Below are 18,464 nucleotides of genomic sequence, written 5' to 3'. Positions count from 1 at the left end.
GAGGTTCTTTTTCCCTCAGTCTGTCCGTCCGCCCGTTCATCCATCCGTCTGTCCGCCTGTATCCGTCCTACTTATTGTGGTGACCCCGTTGCCTTTCTTCTAGCATCCCCTTTAGGCTCAAATTCTCAAATTCTAAAGTGCACTAATCCTCTCTGGAGAATGCACCCTACTGATTTTGGTGACCCCATGGCCTTTTCTGTAGCAACAGTTAATCCTTCAGTGAATATTTGTTAATTAATTCTACATTATACAGTGTAAACCTCCACTCTCTGTACACATCCATTATCACCCCTCTAGGCGCCAAGTGTGACAGTGACATAGATGAGTGTGACTCTGCTCCATGCCAGAACGGAGGCCTGTGTAAGGACGGCATGGGAGACTTCCAGTGTCAATGCAAGCCTGGCTTTGTAGGTATGGAAAAGGGATCATGTCTGTAAACATGGTCTCTATGTGATTCAGAATTTAGTTATTCAAGCACTTTTGAGTTTTTAGATGTGAAATAACACTTTCATTTTGTGCTAAAGCCTTCTTATTATACACACCATGAGTAGCCTAAAACACGTTAATGATGGTTTATACTTAGTTTAGTGTTGGTGTTGCATGCTGAAAATGGCCGATCTGCAAGCTCACGCTGTGTTGCAGCGTAATGTGTTGTGAGCTTGGTGATCTGCTATTTTTGGCATGTGATACTTGTAACCAAGTATAAATCAGGCATTAGTCTGCACCCCATTGGTCCTGTGGTTCTTCCATGTCCCCCTGTTGTATTACACCAATGTGGTCTCTCTGTCCCAGGCTCTCTGTGTGAGGCGGAGGTGAATGAGTGTCTCTCCTCCCCCTGTCTGAACGAGGGCGTTTGTGTAGACGAGGTCGACCGGTTCACCTGCAGCTGTGCAGACGGATTCACAGGTTAGATAACAGAACCCCAGAACACGTTCTCCAGGGAACAACATGACAGTGGTTGAATCAAGGCTCTCGTTAAATCCCGAGAGTGCAATGGTTTGACCATATCACATAACATCATGCCTTATAACCTACAGAGCATGACTGACCAAAATGCAATCTCCATCTACTATTTTGATTGCAAACAATTAAAACTAATTAAGTGTTATGTTATCTTATGTTATGTTCTCTTGATTCAGGTTCTCGTTGTGAATTGGAGATAAACGAGTGTCTGTCCAACCCTTGTCTGAACGGGGGTGTGTGTGAGGACCTGACGGGGGGCTACTCATGCACCTGTGCCACAGGCTACTCAGGGGATCGCTGCGAGGTCAATGTGGATGATTGCTACAATGCCCCCTGTCTAAACGGAGGCTCGTGTCTGGATGGCATCAACAATTTCAGGTAGTCTTTTTCTGCCCTTGATGGATGAGCTACAGTTTGTCTTACTGTTTGTTAAAATCAACATATGGTAGTTTTTTCATATTATTGTACATTGCACAGCAATGTGTCTCTCCTCTGTTTAAAGACAGAGGAAAGTCATATAAAGCATGGAATATTCATTTCAATTTTATAGTATTGCATTTGTTTTCTGTGCCAATTTATTGTTCTAACATTTATTTTCACTCTCTGTAATTTAGCGAATTGGTTTGTATACCTGTCTTATGTTTTTTTGAGTAGTACGAGTACTAGTGTCTGTGGTGTTTTTGTGACTTGTTTGTTTACACCTGGGTCATGACAGAAACATGACTTTCAGTTTAGTATTCTGAACATATCCTGAACTGGCTGTCCCTCAGATGCCAGTGTGTGGAGGGCTTCCGGGGCCGGCTGTGCGAGGTGGACGTGGACGAGTGCGACCCGAACCCCTGTGTGAACGGGGCCAGCTGTCTGGACGGCCGGGGGGCCTACACCTGCCGCTGCCTCCCTGGGTTCAACGGAACCAGGTGTGAGACAGGTACTATAGGAAGAGAGAATTACAATACCAGACAGACAGGTTTCAGGGGTGAAGATACGGAGAGGGAGAGAGAGAGAGAGCGGGGTCGCACTTCTGCCGCCAGCCGCGTTTGTTTTACTGATCTGACAAACATCTCTGTCCCGCTTAGAAATGTCCTCCGCCTTCAACCTGGACTTCGAGGTGTCAGGTATCCACGGCTATGTGATGTTGGACGGCGTGATGCCGGCTCTGACGGAGATCACCTGCACGTTCTGGATGAGGTCGTCAGACACCATCAACTACGGCACACCCATCTCTTATGCCGTTGAAGAGAATGACAATGCCTTCCTCTTCATCGACTACAACGGGTCAGTGAGATGACCATGGGTTTGATTTGCTGGCCGGGGGGATCCATGCCTCTGCTTTTGATATCCCTCCCACTGGTTATTCTTTTTTTCAGTGTGGATATGTTTTATCACTATTTCTGGTCAGACTGAAGGAAATCACTGTAATCATTGTAACCCTGGCATCTCTGTTTTTCAAAAATCATCAACATTAAATCAGATCAGCCATTTTCAGTGAAGAGATTTGGTGTAAGGGGAAAAAAGGAGCGGACCCACAGTAGTATAGACCCCTGGTTTACTTGGACGTGCGTGTGTTTCACCTGGCATGCAAAAGCTACGATTTGACCCCAGTCAAGCAAGTATATATAGGGTTTAAGTGGATACTCTTTCTACTTTGTTTTCTCTACTCCCTGCTGTGCCACTGTCTCTAGCTGGGTGCTGTACGTGAACGGTAAGGAGCGGATCACAGACTGCCCCGCGGTGAACACGGGCCACTGGTACCACATCGGGGTGTCCTGGCGGAGCTGGGATGGAGACTGGCGGGTGTACATCAACGGGAAGCCCTCGGACGGTGGCAAGGGCCTGTCGGTCGGCACGACCATCCCAGGTGTAGTGCTATCCTCAGCCCGGCTAAACTGGGGGTTATTATGCTTAAACCATAATATTGTATTGCTAACAACTCCAAAATTAGCGTTTTTATAGGTTTTTACTAGAATTTAACATTGACCTCTTTGATCTTGTGAAACACTTTCAAAAATTAGTTTATGATTTTTTTTAAATGTAGTTTTTTTGTTTTTTACATTTTGTTTTATTTTATCAAAAACATTTTCACACAAAAGCTGCAACTGGTTAGAAGATTGAATAGAAAGTACTATTGCTTTTAAATCAACAGCAACGAGCGAGGAGAGGTTGTTGGTGAGCTGTGAGTAACCTGTTGTCCTGTGGCCTGTAGGTGGTGGGGCGTTAGTACTGGGTCAGGACCAGGACCAGAGGGGCGACGGCTTCAACCCCGTGGAGTCGTTTGTCGGTTCTCTCAGCCAGCTGAACATCTGGGACCGCGTTCTAACCCCACAGCAGGTACATTCACAAGAACCAATTAAACCTGGATCAGTACTGTTGCATGCAAAAAGCTTGAACCTGCTGTCTGATGAGTGGGGATTACCTCATAGGACAATACAATGAGTTCAGACAATTGCAAAGAAGTATTTGAGAGTAATATGAGCTTGTAGATCTGCTATATTTGGAAAAATCAAGAACATTTGTGCAAATCTTTGAATGTATATTTTTTACATTTTGTAACTCAAATCTTTGCGTCTTGGGGTCCCTGGAACGAAATATTTTGAGATGGGGGTCGGCGGCCAAATACATATCATTTTGGGGGTCCTTGACATGAAAAGGTTTGAGCACCACTGATATTATAGCAACGTACGTTTTTCAGAGACCTGTTAGGATTTAGAAGACATTTGTAGATGCGTTTCCGGATTGAATGGGTTAACACTGTGTCCTGATGTGGTACTGTAAAGATCACCTGGTAGTTTATTAAGTTAAAACAAATAATTTCCTCATTGTTCCTAATTGTCTTTTGCTGTTCATTCATTTGTATCATACTGAGTGAGTGTGACTGAACCTACAGTACTACACTGATAATATGTCACAGAAAGTCTCTACTGGGTGTCCAGCAGTATAGGCATTAGTTCAGTTTAGTGTGTCTCTAAACATGCATATACCGTAACATACTCCAGCTACTGCATGCGCAACATCCACTCAGCAGTTTATTAATCTATTGCATATGGTTGCATTGTTCGTTGGTTCGTAGATCAAGGTCCTGGCCAGCAGTTGTCCGGCCAACCATGTGACCCACAGAGGGAACGTCCTTGCTTGGCCGGACTTCCTCAGTGGAGCGGTGGGCCGGGTCAAGACCAACCTCGACAGCATCTTCTGTGCCGGTGGGGGTCCTGTTGAAACTATTTTATTTTATTTTATTTTGAATTATTTATTGTCTGCTTTCTTTTTCCGTTGGTTCCTTTATCTTTGTAATTCTACAATAAATATAACGTTGTTTTTTAACTCATTCAGTGCCACTCGACGTCTAAGACGTCCGTTGTATCATAAGCCCTGTGCCACTGGACGTCTAAGACGTTTTTGTTTTTTTGGGAAAAAAAATTTCAGAACCCAAGATATCATGATTTGAAAATGTTCTGCTCCATTCACTTCTTGTTTAACTTCTTACTGAAAAAGGCTGTATCTCGGCTCCTAAGCACTTTTTTTTTTACAATGAATTTTGGCTCTGGCACTCGGAGCCAAACTGCCAGAAATAAGTCAGGCACTGAATGAGTTAAGTGTGGCCTAGTTGTAAATGTAAAATACTAGTTAAAAAAGCTGCTAAAGTATTCCATCCAGGCCTCGTTTGTTCCTTATAATCAAAATGTGGCCATCTTGTGCTGAGACTTTAGATTTTTCAGGAACCACTGAAATCAGAAACATCTGCTTTCTGCTTTGCTCTCCCCATTCCCATTCAGACTGCCCCCCTCTGGAGGGCTCAGTGCCTCACCTGCATGCCTCCACTGTGGATGTGAGCCCGGGAGCCCAGGTGCAGCTGTCCTGCGATCCTGGCTTCTACCTGGTGGGGGAGCCATTGCTGCAGTGTCAGAATAAAGGAGAGTGGAGCCACCCACTGCCTCTATGTAAACGTAAGACTCTGTCACGAGTGACTCATATACATGAGTCATATACCAGGTCTTTGAAACTGAACTTGCCTCACTTGAGATGCCCCATCGATCAAGGCATAACAAGTTCTGTCTCCACTCAAGTCTTGTGCTGTGCTATTGAAGTCTAGAAAACTAACTCATCGAATCCTACTGTCTGTCTACCTCACAGGGGTGTCATGTGGGGCCCCCCGTCCTCTGGAGAACGGCTTGTTTCAGGGAACGGAGTTCCACGCAGGCAGCGCCGTGGTCTACCAATGTCACCCTGGCTTCTATCTGCTGGGAGATGCCAAGGTGCACTGTGGAAACAGCGGCAGATGGGGAGGACACCCGCCAGCCTGCCTTGGTAATATTAACCTTCAGAAAAACAGATTGCTAGTACTTTTTGTTACACGGCTTTGTTGAACACTTGATTCTGATTGGTCAGTCAGGACAGTGTAGTAGAACACTGTTCAATAACAGACCGCTGCTCTGCCTCTGTTTACGTTGCTATGGAAGCGGACACTTGTACATAAGCTAATAAAAATCTTTTTTAAATCAATATTTTGTGTCAAATTATTGATTTGTCTTTAAGTAGCCATGTAATAATGCAATGTAATGTCATTATTGGGAAATAAATCCTTTCCGATTTGCGTCGGTCCTGCTTCACCCCATCAGAATTTATTTTTCAATAATGACCGCCTCACTGTACATTATCCCTTGCATATATCCTAAATGTGATTTCTTTGTGTGTGCATGTGTGTGTATGCGTGCGTGTGTGTGTGTGTGTATGCGTGCGTACGTACGTATGTGCGCGTGCGTGCGTGCGTGCGTGCGTGCGTGCGTGCGTGCGTGCGTGCGTGCGTGCGTGCGTGTGTGCGTGCAGAATACAATACAATACTAAATGTGATGTTATTTCAAGTGTTACAGCAAATGCTGTAGTTGTAAATGAGTACAGCAGACTGTATATTCTGGCAGAGGCATTCCTCACTACGGTTTTCAAGTACCTACCTTGCATAAAGGTGATCTTACAGCTTGGATATACTGTAACTGTAGACTGCTTATGAATGTAGACTGCTTGTATCAACACAAGGCGACCTACTGTAGGTAATGTCCATTATATTAAAGAAGAAGGGTTTGGAGGTGGTAGGAATGCCAAACAAAAAGGGATTAGGTCCTGATATGGTACTGTTTTGTATCTTCAATCATTGGCAGTCCCCATACTCGTAGACACATGATAAAACAAAGGGTCTAATAGTTTATATACTGTACCATGCTACAGGCACAAGATAAAACATAGTGTCTAATAGTTTATATACTGTACCATACTATAGACACAAGATGAAGCATAATATCTAAGAGTTTATTTACTATGTTATAGACAGCTGATAAAACACAGTATCTAACTGTTTATGTCATGGTATAGACACAAGATAAAACAGCATCTAATAGTTTATATACCATAGTATAGAGATGATAAAAGACTGTAAGCTATCTAAGTGTTTATATATAATAGACACATGATAAAACACAGTGTTTATATACCATGGTATACATGACATTATAAAAAAAAGCGATAAGAGTAACAACTTCAACTTCACTTTATTTGTCACATCACAAGTTTACAGGCGGGTCAAATTGCAATTACATTTTAAATTATAAGAATGGAAGAAAAATGCTGTCTATACCACGGTATAGATGCATGATAAAAACACAGTATCTTAGCTTTGCATCAGAAATTGTTTGCTTATTTTGTACTTTTATATATGTGTGTTCAGACATGGATGAGTGTGCACTGGGCTCAGATTGTGATGAGCACGCCAGCTGTCAGAACACAGATGGCTCTTACACCTGCGCCTGTGTCCATCCCTACAGTGGAGACGGAAAGAACTGCACAGGTAACACACGTAGTATTTGGACCAAAGTGCATGGACCCTGCATGTGGGTCAATTTGAACGCTCCCAGAGTTAAATTAGCACTGAGGATTTTGCTGTGTACTATCAACACATCTGTTACTTTTAGCCGTAGAATTAGAACCACTTCTGTTGATTACAGCATTTTGAAAGCTTTAGTCCTTTCGTTCACTGTGTGTATGTGTTCTCACCAGAGCCAGTGAAGTGTGACAACCCAGGATCCCCACAATTTGGTCACATGGAGGGCAACAACTTCCTCATGGGCAACAAGATCGTCTACAGCTGCGACGAGGGCTATGAGCTGATTGGCTCCTCTCACGCCCGATGCCTGGAGACAGGGACGTGGGACAGTCCGTTCCCACACTGCAGAGGTGAGGGGAAGCCGTTTATGTTTGATGACGTACAAAAACAGTGTGAAAACACTTGTGAAAAAGTACAATTTCAACCTTGGCAAGGGTTATGCAAGGCTTTTAAAATGAGACAAAATGGTTTTATTGTAATAATGTACTCAATTTTGCACAATACTTTTACACATCTGACACAGTCAAGGTCTTGTCACTAGAGGGCACCATTGCCTTTCTCCATTTCCCATCTGTACAAGTACCTTGAAAAATAGTTTAGTGCTTATTTTAACTCGGCTCACCAGTTAATGTTTTCATTTTTTCATGTTTTCATGTTTTCATGTTTTCATGCTTTCATGTTTTCATGCTTTCATGTTTTCATGTTTTCCATGTTTTTCATGTTCGAAAATAGACGAACTATAAGCTTGTAGATCGACATGTTCTCCCCAGTATAGGGAAGCTAGTGTACATACAGTATGGTTATTGTAATTGGGTCCTGACACTTAAAATCTTTCACAAACATTAAGTCCATATAGGCAACTTCTTTTTACTGACAGCTTGATCTGATTCTGAATTGCTGTGAAATCCCACCCAGCTGGTTAAAACAAGCAGAAAAATACGTGCACTCTGCGTCACACATAATTATAGTTTTTATCCTAGAAACAAACACCAAACCAGTTGTGTGTGTGTGTGTGTGTGTGTGCTGCGTGCGTGTGTGTGCGTGTGTGTGTGTGTGTGTGTGTGTGTGTGTGTGTGTGTGTGTGTGTGTGTGTGTGTGTGTGTGTGTGTGTGTGTGTGTGTGTGTGTGTGTGTGTGTGTGTGTGTGTCTGCGTGCATGTGTGTGTGTATTAGGTAGGCAGGTAGGTAGGTAGGTAGATAGATAGATAGATAGATGTAATATACTATACAATATGTACAATTTTATTTACCACTATTGTGTCCACTGAAACGCTCTTTAGTCTATGATAAAAGAGCTCTCTAATTAAAGCATGTGATTATGGACAATCACCATTCAGCAGCAACCAAACAAAACCCACACGGCCAATAATCAGGGTCTTCATTATCATGTAGATAAATGTTGTGGGCAGTCCCCAGCTCACACACACACACACACACACACACACACACACACACACGTGATGTGATTGCCATACCCGTGGCTGACCGCTTGTGTTGTGAAGGGGTGATTAGAGACAGACAGCTGCCTCTTTGTCTAGCACTATGTTGGCTGAAGCAGCACGGCCTGGTAGAACTGAAAGACCTCGCTACCGCAGCACCTTCCACTTTGGCTCTGAGCCACGCATTCTCCGCCACGGCAAAGGCAGCTAACTCGCTCCGTGACCCGGAACTCTGGCCTTGTCTGCAGTGCCCAACCTGTAACGTCCGTAGTGTTGTCATACTGAATTCCTGTGAACCCAGCCCTCGTAGGCTGACGTGCTGCTGTGACGCAGAAACAATACTCCTGTGATCAGCCCATATTGGCCCCAAAAGTCTCATTGTGGGCATGAAGTCTATTTAGCCACTACCTTTTCATCTTATAGATCGCTAATTCAAATAGTGCTAAGAGAAATAGTCAATAGTTTAATAACAAAAAAATATAAATTATGAAAAAAGTGTTATGCACATCAAACAATAATACAGTTTATGGGACTTAAAATACTGAGGATTGCACTTGACTTGATCTTTTTATATGGTGAGAATGGTTGAAACTTTTGTTCCTTACTTTATTTATTTTTCTCAGTTCTCTGTCTGCTGGAAATACCTAGTCAAATGATTTGTGGTTTGTCCGCAAGTGCCTTTCCAAGTTCCCTTTCTTCACCATCAGGTTGCTTCCCACAGACGCTGAAAACAGCAGTCATCGCACCACTCTTAAAAAAATGGATTACTTAGACACGTCACTGTTAAACAATTATAGGCCAATTATATTAAAGTAAAATAATTGCAAAAGCTGTATTTCAACAACTGAACAGCTTCTTAACACTAAACAATGGCCTTGATATCTTAGGTTTGATGTCAGGTTTTCGACCGCAGCACTGAGACTGCTCTTGTCAAAGTTTTCAATGACATCCACTTAAATACAGACAGTGGCAATATTTCAGTCTTAGTATTACTAGATCTCAGTACTGCATTTGACACGGTCAACCACAATGTATTACTAGACAGATTGAAAAACCGAGTGGGACTTTCCGGCACAGTACTAAACTGGTTTGAATCATATTTAGAGAACAGAGACTATTTTGTATCTATCACTAACTACACATCTGTGTAGACAAAAATCACATGCAGAGTTCCGCAAGGATCCATTCTAGGGCCCCTACTGTTCAATATCTACATGCTCCCACAAGCTCAGATTATGGAAAACAACAAAATAAGATACCATAGTTATGCAGATGATACACAAATCTACATAACCGTATCACCAGAGGACTATGGTCCAATACAAACACTTAGTAAATGCATTGAACAAATCAACAATTGGATGTGCCATGCATAGGTGTGACGTAAGGTACAAAGTACAAATACATGATGAATGATCAATGAAGGGCATGACAGGATTTAAAGGGATGCAGTTTCACAACTAGTTTGATGCAAGGGCTCTTAATTTTGATCAGAGGTGAGCAAACTTTTAGGTTGGAGGTCACATACCGTTGACTTTATTTCATTGTCAGACCACACCTCATGCACTCCATTAAGTATTTCAAAAGAATTCAACTGTTTTTCTCTCACAAAGGATTGAAAGCTAGTTTTTCAGGGAATTAAGGCAGCTATTAGCAAAATTACTTCTAGCTGTCTGTCTTGTCTTGTGTCCTCACCTGATGCAATCATGTACGGGTACCAATACGACAAATCTCCTGCAACATATTAATGAGCATGTCATCCCGACACTTTCCGAGTCACCAAAATCATTCAAACAAATTCTTGAAAAAAAGAGAAGTGAATAATTAGGATAGATATGTACACATTTTAACCAAAATGAAAAATGTGTCCTTCTCCAGCTCTCTCCTGTCCAACACCATCTGTCCCAGAGAACGCCATCATGACAGGATCCAACTTTACATATGGCAGCCAGGTGACTTACAGGTATCTCTTTTTCCACCTGTTTACAATGCTGTGTCATGGATCCATGATGCTGAAGATGCTAAAGAGTCATTTTAAGTCATAGAAAAGAACATGACTATCTCTCCCTCTGTTCTGTTCGTCTCTCCCTCTCCCTTCACACCCTCCCTTTCATCCACCCCTCAACCCCCAGCTGTATGAAGGGCTTTGTGCCTGAGGTCCCCTATGAGTTCCAGTGTCTGGCTAGCCGGAGGTGGAGTGGAACGCCTCCTACCTGTCACCCTGTCAGCTGTGGGGGGCCTCCATCTGTTCAGCATGCCGACTACACCCTCACAGTAGACACGTACCTGTCCACCGTAACATACACCTGTGCCGAGGGATACAGGTACACACAAACCACAGTCAGATATGAGTCTTATATTCTTAACCATATTAACCCTGGTCTGCCTATTTAGGCATGTCATTACAGGCGAAAATGTTCAAATATGTTTTTTTTTAATTGTGGATTGGCTATTTATATCACAAGTATAAGTATAAAATACAGCTAAAGTGGTATGATTGACAGACGGATAGATGGATAGGGAACGGATGGTCAGACAAACGATTTGAACACAATGTTGAACTTTGGTAAAACCTTTGGTTGTACGACTACAGTACTTGGGCAAATATTTGCTAATCATCTTTGTCTGTTGCTTCTTTGCTGTGTCAGTGAGTCTGCGGAAGTGGTGGTTCCATCACTATCATTACATGGTGAAAAAGGTCTCAAAACCACACTTATAGCACATAAACGAATGTGAACAAAGCATAACGGTACATATGCCTCCTCGTGCTGTTATGCTGCACCAGCTACCTTGATAAAGGCTATGGCCAAAATGTCGGGAATGCCATTGTTCTTTATGGAACTTATTTTCCAGCCTGCTATACAACCCAGGGTTCTACCAAAGTTCAGTTGCAGTATTTTGAAGTTAATGCTTCAAATTAAACTGCTTTGACCTCTAATAAATATGCAGTGACCTCTAAGTGTTCTGATGACCTCAAATGCAACACTTCACAGTGAATTCTCAGAGGCCCAGTTTCTGATGGGACCTCCAGTGACTCTAAATTTACATGACATTGTAATTGTCACAGACCCTATAAGTCTCAGCTGTGTCAGAAACATAACTCAATATAGAAAATATAGTAAATGTTTGCTTATCAATATCAACCTTTGCTGTCATTGTTAGGTTAAGACTTTGACAGGGGCCATTTTCGAATTGCAGCCTCCTGGCCAAGTTGCAGCCTTCTGAAAGGCGAAGTGTGTGTGTGTGTGTGTGTGTGTGTGTGTGTGTGTGTGTGTGTGTGTGTGTGTGTGTGTGTGTGTGTGTGTGTGTGTGTGTGTGTGTGTGTGTGTGTGTGTGTGTGTGTGTGTGTGTGTGTGTGTGTGTGTGTGTGTGTGTGTGTGTGTGTGTGTGTGAAACCTCTATCATAGTCTCTAAATGTGTTGTTATATCGAGGTTGTCTTCTATCTGCCAGCCAAGTCAGTACAGTATATCACCACAAGTGACATTGTGAAGTTCATGTGACTTTGTGACTCAGAATATCGTCCTCACTTTAATCCCATTTGCTCTCAGCAGTCACCTCATTCGTCTCACTGACAGTGTAATTACAGCAGTTGATGTCGAGCGCCATTAGAACATGGATGAGTGTAGTAAGTGGTGTGTTTGTGTGAAGGCCACAGGGATCCATGGAGGTGGTGTGCGAGGCGACACGGGAGTGGAGCAGGCCCACCCCGCACTGCACCAGTGTCCTGTGTGGTGAACCACCAACCTTAAAAGATGCTGTGGCCGCAGGAGAAAACCATGCTCTGGGAGATCTGGTGCACTATGTCTGCAAAGACGGGTAAATGTGTTTGAATTCCACATTATTATTATTTTTTACACTCAATGTTAAGCTTAATTGTCTCCGCCAGGCCGAAAGGCATGGCGAGAGAGTATGTTTTGCCCCCTGTCCGTCCGTCCGTGTGTGTGTCCGTCCGTCCGTGTGTGTGTCCGTGTGTGTGTCCGTCATTCTGTCATTTTGTGTACAGCTAATCTCCGGCACCGTTGGCTTGATCGCAGCGAAACTGTGCACACACACTCCCTGGATGCCAGAGCAGAACCTCTGCCCCAAATTTGTCAAATTAGCCTTTTATAGCGCCACCAGGAGGCCGCTTTTTGCAAAACACATTTCTTGACAGTACTCCTACAGATTTTATCCAAACATCACGCAAATCAGTACACAGTATCTCTATAGTCATGTGATCAACACAGATCTGTCCAATTTTCCATATTTCATCCTGATTGGCTAAGGTTGGCTTCCAAAGTTTGCAGGATTGCTCCGTTTTCAACAAAATGCCTCAAATCATGAACGCAGCTTGCGATTTCCGTGAGATTTCACACGCACATTCCCACTAGGCCGAGGAAGAAATGCCACTTGAAAATGTTCAAATCAGCCTCATGGTGGCGCTATAACAGACCGATTTGTGTTTTGACCTATAACTGCACCGATCTGTGTAAAACTTTGTAAGCGCACTCCCTAGAGGTCAAGGAAAAACCTTTGCCCTGCATTTTTCACATCTGCCTTTTATAGCGCCACCAGGAGGCCGACTTATGTAAAACACATCTTTTTATATTACTCCTTCCGATTTTATCGAAATTTCACGCACATCGGTACACATGATCTCTACAGTCATGTGATCAAGACGGATGTGTTTGATTTTTCATATTCCATCCTGATTGGCTAAGATTGACATCTAAAGTTTGCAGTAGTGCCTTGTTTTGAACAAAATGCCGCAAATCATGAACGCAGCATCCGATTGCGGTCAAACTTTGGACGCACATTCACACTATGTTGAGGAGCAAATGCCACCCTTTTAACATTGGCCTGTTATAGCGCCACCAGCAGGTCTAATTTAGCAAAACACATTTTTGAACAAAATGCTTCAAATCATGAATGCAGTGTCCGATTGCTGTGCAAGGCCTAAGAAGAAATGGCACCCTTTTCACTTTGGCCTATTATAGCGCCACCAGGAGGCCACAATAACCTACCTGACCTGGCGGAGACCTGTGCTCCGAGGAGCACTTTTTCTAGTTTAGACTTTGTCACATGGCTCACATTGCTCGCCCAAAACAACAGATTTTCAAGCGCAATCAGTCATTTATTATTTGGTTATTCTTTTTGGTGAGCAATACTATGTACAGTATAACTTCTAGTACATTCTATTGCCAACATCCATATACCATAACCTCATCAAACTAATTCCTAAATATAAATGTACGAATAGTGCCTATTAACCTGGACTACAATTGATTAATTAAACCCATACCTAAGCTTAACCATACTAATGTTGCTGAACTTGAATGCATGTCCAACGGATGTATTTAACATACAATACAATTCAATATGAATTATTAGTCCAAGTTAAAAGTTTAATATTTCCCCATTATCATCTCAATGTAACTATTAATATGAAAAGTATATAACCATTATAGTCAGTTTGTATTGAAGTCATACTTTTTCAATTAAACAAAAGTAGTTTTTGATATACTGTATCTTTCACTGGTATATTTTTCACACATAAATGTGTTTCTCTAAACTAACTTCTTTAAACACTATTAAACATAATTTTTATTCGTCAGTGTCAGCCCTCGTCAATCGTGCCAAATTAACGTGAGCACCAGGAATGTTCTGGAAATGTATTTATTTATATATTTTACAGTTAATAAATACCGTTTCTGGCGACGTGCCGCTGCTTTCCAAAATATTCTCGTGCGCTAGGACCCTGAAGCATTCATTTTTCAGCGTTCTTTCCTTATAGACAAACGCTGTAATGACAACGGAGCTACAAGGGTTGCTGAACCGTTCTATGGCATCTGATTATTTTTGTTGTGACCTTGCTTCCTGTGCTAATATTATGTTCCCCTCACAGCTACACTCTGATTGGTCCAGAGACCAGAGAGTGTCTGCCCAGTGGCCAGTGGAGTGACAGTTCTGCCCAGTGCGTCCCTCGGTCCTGTGGCCCCCCACCAGCCATCGACCACGCCGAGCCCTATGACACTCACCAGCTGTATGGGGATACTGCTAACTACTACTGCACTGATGGTTACACGGCCGGCAACAACTCCAAGATGGTGTGCAATGCCCAAGGGGTATGGGCACCCCCTGATGGACTGGAGGTCCCTCGCTGTATCGCTAACTTCTGCCAGAGGCCACCGGAACTGCCCCACGCCATCTTAGACTCTGTCAACAAACCCAAGTATGCCAGTAACACTGAAGTGAGCTACAAATGTGAGGAGGGATTCATGCTCAACACGACAGCGACGCTGAGATGCATGATGGGAGGAGACTGGGAGCCTTCGCCTTATGACATTGGCTGTGTGCCAGTGAGGTGTTCCAAGCCTGAAGGCATCGATCGGGGAAACGTTAGTGGCACCAACTATAGCTTTGGGGCAGTGGTGGCGTACAGCTGTGACAAAGGCTTCCTGATCCGAGGGGAGAAGAGAAGGACCTGTAAGGCCAATGGAGAGTGGGGAGGAGTTCTACCTATCTGTTCCCCTGTGATCTGTCAAAGCCCCCCGCCTCTCAGAGATGGATTCATTCAGGTATTATATGGCCCAATGTACTCATTTACCAGCATGCAAACATTTCTTGTGAGTAAGATAAATTAACATTTTAAGGAGAAGACTTAAAACTATTAAATGTATTTGTATAGCATTTGACTTTAAAATGTTGAGAATTGTAAAATAAGTTGAGAATTGCCCTATTCTATTCCTTCTCAGAGCAAGAGTCGGTTCATCTTCAACAGCAAGGTGATATATGCCTGCAATGCCGGCTACAAACTTGTAGGCCGCCCGGAACGAGTCTGTCAGGCCAACCGTAAGTGGTCTGACACGGACACTCCGTCCTGTATCCTGCTAACCTGCGACCCTCCCCCCAACATTGCGCATGGAAGCTACCGGAGCTCGACCTTCGAGGTGGGCCGGAAAGTGGAGTACGTCTGCGACGAGGGATACGAGCTGGCTGGGGACGCGGTGTGGACCTGCCTGAAGTATGGGAACTGGGACAAGACCAGGCCTCCACGGTGCTCACGTGTACAGTGTCCGGAACCGCCACTGGAAGAGAACCACCTCGTCCTGAAGGGCCTTGATTCTGATTCTGGGACCGTGGAGCTCTCCTGCGAGAATGGCTATGTACTCCACGGGGCTCAGACTCTCCGCTGCACCCCGGCCCAAGAATGGAACGATACCTTTCCAGTGTGTAAGCAGGTCCTCTGCGGGCCGCCCCCCGAGGTGGCGTTCGGGGATCCCTCCTCAACCATGTCCTCTGCTCCATCCTATTTTGGCTCAGAGGTGATGTACTCCTGCATGGACGGGTTTACGTTAAGGAAAGAGGGCTCAGTCTCCTGTTTGGCCAATGGGCAGTGGAGCAGCCCTTACCCAGAATGCATCCCGGTAGAATGCCCTCAGCCTATGGAGATTTCGAATGGCATAGTTGACGTCCAGGGTCTGATGTACCTCAACACTGGCCTCTACAGCTGTAAGCCCGGATATGCATTAGTGGGAAATTCTACCGTTGTCTGTGGTGAGAGCGGGCTCTGGATTGGTGGGGTGCCTACTTGTCGCCCAATCGAGTGCTCTGTTCCCAAAGAGATAGCCAACGGAAAAGTAGTTTACACAAAACTCCAATTCAACCACGGTGTTACCTACTCCTGCCGTCGTGGTTATCGTCTCCAAGGTCCAGAGACTCTGAAATGCCTGGCCAATGGGGAGTGGGATTTAGAGCCGCCTGCATGTGTACAGATATCCTGCACCCCACCCAAACCCATCGATAATGGCTTTGTAGAGGGCCAGGATCACAGATTTGGTGTTACTATTTTTTATAGCTGTTTCCCTGGATTCCAGTTAATGGGGCAGAATCATTTGACCTGTGAGGAGTTTGGCTGGTCCAGTTCTGTTCCCATCTGCATCACTTCAGACTGTGGCCTGCCTCCGCACATTGACTTTGGAGAGTATGTTAGAGTCATGGACCCCACTACTGGCCTATCAGGGCAAGGCTCTGCTATTGGTTCTAAAGACATAGGGGGCACTACATTAGCCTCACCCATGGACATGAGCTTTCTTCATGGGACGGTCATAGCATATCGTTGCCAGAAAGGGTATGACCTCACAGCCCCGACAACGCTGATGTGTCAGGAAGACGGGGGCTGGAACGGAACCGCTCCCTCGTGTGTCCCGGCGGAGTGTGAAACACCTCCGACTCCAGAACACGGTTGGATCAATGTAACTGATACCTCTCTTGGTAGTGTGGTGAGGTACGGATGTGAGGAGGGGTATGAGCTGGTGGGGAAGCCTGTCAGGCAGTGTGTGTCAGGTCGACTGTGGACCAATGAGGCCCCGATTTGTCGGCCCATCTCCTGCGGTGACCCAGGTGTCATTGCTAACTGCACCACTCGCGGAGATTCTTTTGTTTATCCAGGGGTAGTACATTACGAATGCAATACAGGGTTTGTCCTGAAGGGCAGCGAAACTATCACTTGCCAGGCAGATGGCAAGTGGGATGGGAATAAACCATGGTGTGAACCAGTAACCTGTGGTCCCCCCAAAGTCCCAAGTGACATTACTCTTAAAGGGGAGGAGTTTACCTATAACAAACAGATAGAACTGAGCTGCCGGCCTGGTTTCCTCTTACAGGGTAAGTCTATCAGTATATGCCAGGCTGATGGCACATGGAGCCTTAAGTCTCCTGTCTGCCTACCAGCAAACTGTGGCAAACCCTCATCGATCCGCAACGGTCGCGTTGTGGGCTCAGACTATGGCTTCAACAGTGAAGTGAAGTATGAATGTGATGAAGGCTATATTCTCAATGGGAACCCCGTACGTGTGTGCCAGGGAGACGGGCTGTGGGACAAACCGGCACCTCAGTGTGACATCATCACCTGTGACCCGCCTGAGGACATCAGCCACGGTTACCTGAACGGCTCCAGCTTCAACTACGACGACATAGTGGAGTATGTCTGTTTCGATGGTTACGAAGTGGCCGGAGTCCCCATCCTGCGCTGCTCTGCCCGGGGACTGTGGCTGGGCACCGTTCCCCAGTGTCGGCCGTGCATCTGCGCTCCGCCCATGCTCAAATTCGGGGCTGTCCTGGGCCGCGACCATGCCTGCGGGGACCGGGTTTACTTTCGGTGTGATGAAGGGTACCGGATCCTGGGCCCCTCTCAGGCGACGTGTGAAAACGGAGGCGTGTGGAGCCCCGGGGTGCCAGTGTGTGGTCGGGGGAGATGCACCATGTCCCCACCCACAGTTGCCAATGCTGTGCTGCAAGGAGGCAGCGCCACTTTTTCAGACACGGTCCTGTACAAATGCAGACCGGGGTACCAGGCAAAGGGATACCCACACCTCTCCTGTGGAAGAGATGGCAGGTGGGGAGAACCCAGGATCAGCTGTGATCCTGTGAGCTGTGGAACCCCTCCGTCTGTTCCCCACACTCAGGTGTCTGGAGAGACCTTCACCTTCCCCAGCCAGATTACCTACACGTAAATATGACTTTTTTTGTGTGTGTATATAATATGTACTTCAGTCTAACCTCAGTACCCGTTTCTCTACAGTCTGCCTCACCAAAAGCAGAACTTCTGGATTTTTTTGCTTCTATACAATATGTACTGTATGGATCTCATTCTGTCCACAAATTTGTCCACCAGGGTTTTTTTTCTTTTTACTAAAGTTTTATTTTCACACAGTTACAGTGCAGGGGTTCATATCTCTCACTATCAAGCATCATATTCCAGTCATTATATGTCCGTCATTATTAGTGGTGTGATGGTGTCACCTTGTTTGGTTCTATATTCAGTCCATTTCTCCCATAGTTAGTTTCTCCATTACAAATATCTCCTCCACAATGCTCAGCCACTGCTCATGAAATGGAGGATCTGCTTTGTACCATAGCCTTGTAATTGCTTTTTTTACTAGCTGCCGTTAATACTTTGACTAGGTACATATCTTCTCTTTGTATATTTTCCTGTGTCAAGTTTCCCAAGTACAGTACAACACTTGTTTTGGGTATCTCATAGTTTAGTATCTTGTTTATCACTGACCGTCCACCACGGTTCTGCAATGGCTCAACTATGCACACAACTACTTTAGCAATGATAGACATTGCTAAAGGAGTTATCTCAGCATTGTTGCTTTATTCCAGCTAAGAACAACTTCCTAGTAAGCCTTTGAATACTTTCTAATAGT

General features: G+C 44.6%; 1 protein-coding gene and 1 long non-coding RNA gene across 4 annotated transcripts in view; one reads left to right on the top strand and one right to left on the bottom strand.

Moving 5' to 3' along the window:
* svep1 (sushi, von Willebrand factor type A, EGF and pentraxin domain containing 1) overlaps positions 1 to 18,464 on the top strand; it is a 115,376-nt gene that overhangs the window by 86,164 nt on the left and 10,748 nt on the right. For all 3 annotated transcript variants that reach the window (XM_080451873.1, XM_080451872.1, XM_080451871.1), the window contains exons 22-38: positions 298 to 411; positions 793 to 906; positions 1,140 to 1,341; positions 1,734 to 1,891; positions 2,040 to 2,238; positions 2,646 to 2,821; positions 3,167 to 3,291; positions 4,031 to 4,160; positions 4,734 to 4,904; positions 5,092 to 5,265; positions 6,677 to 6,796; positions 7,006 to 7,182; positions 10,149 to 10,233; positions 10,403 to 10,594; positions 11,920 to 12,087; positions 14,156 to 14,828; positions 15,006 to 17,761. In XM_080451873.1, coding sequence (XP_080307999.1) covers positions 298 to 411; positions 793 to 906; positions 1,140 to 1,341; positions 1,734 to 1,891; positions 2,040 to 2,238; positions 2,646 to 2,821; positions 3,167 to 3,291; positions 4,031 to 4,160; positions 4,734 to 4,904; positions 5,092 to 5,265; positions 6,677 to 6,796; positions 7,006 to 7,182; positions 10,149 to 10,233; positions 10,403 to 10,594; positions 11,920 to 12,087; positions 14,156 to 14,828; positions 15,006 to 17,761 — 5,734 coding nt within the window. The remainder of the gene's footprint in view (positions 1 to 297; positions 412 to 792; positions 907 to 1,139; positions 1,342 to 1,733; positions 1,892 to 2,039; positions 2,239 to 2,645; positions 2,822 to 3,166; positions 3,292 to 4,030; positions 4,161 to 4,733; positions 4,905 to 5,091; positions 5,266 to 6,676; positions 6,797 to 7,005; positions 7,183 to 10,148; positions 10,234 to 10,402; positions 10,595 to 11,919; positions 12,088 to 14,155; positions 14,829 to 15,005; positions 17,762 to 18,464) is intronic.
* Positions 6,530 to 8,527, bottom strand: LOC308102249. The gene is made up of 3 exons (XR_013934624.1): positions 8,307 to 8,527; positions 7,003 to 7,174; positions 6,530 to 6,767 (listed from the first exon to the last, which is right to left on the bottom strand). It is a non-coding gene; the product is annotated as an uncharacterized lncRNA (long non-coding RNA).

Source organism: Gymnoscopelus braueri (assembly GCF_963280865.1).
Source record: "Gymnoscopelus braueri genome assembly, chromosome: 15".
Lineage (NCBI taxonomy): Eukaryota > Metazoa > Chordata > Actinopteri > Myctophiformes > Myctophidae > Gymnoscopelus > Gymnoscopelus braueri.
Note: the sequence above shows the minus strand (reverse complement) of the source record. Positions and strands in the feature narration are given on the sequence as shown.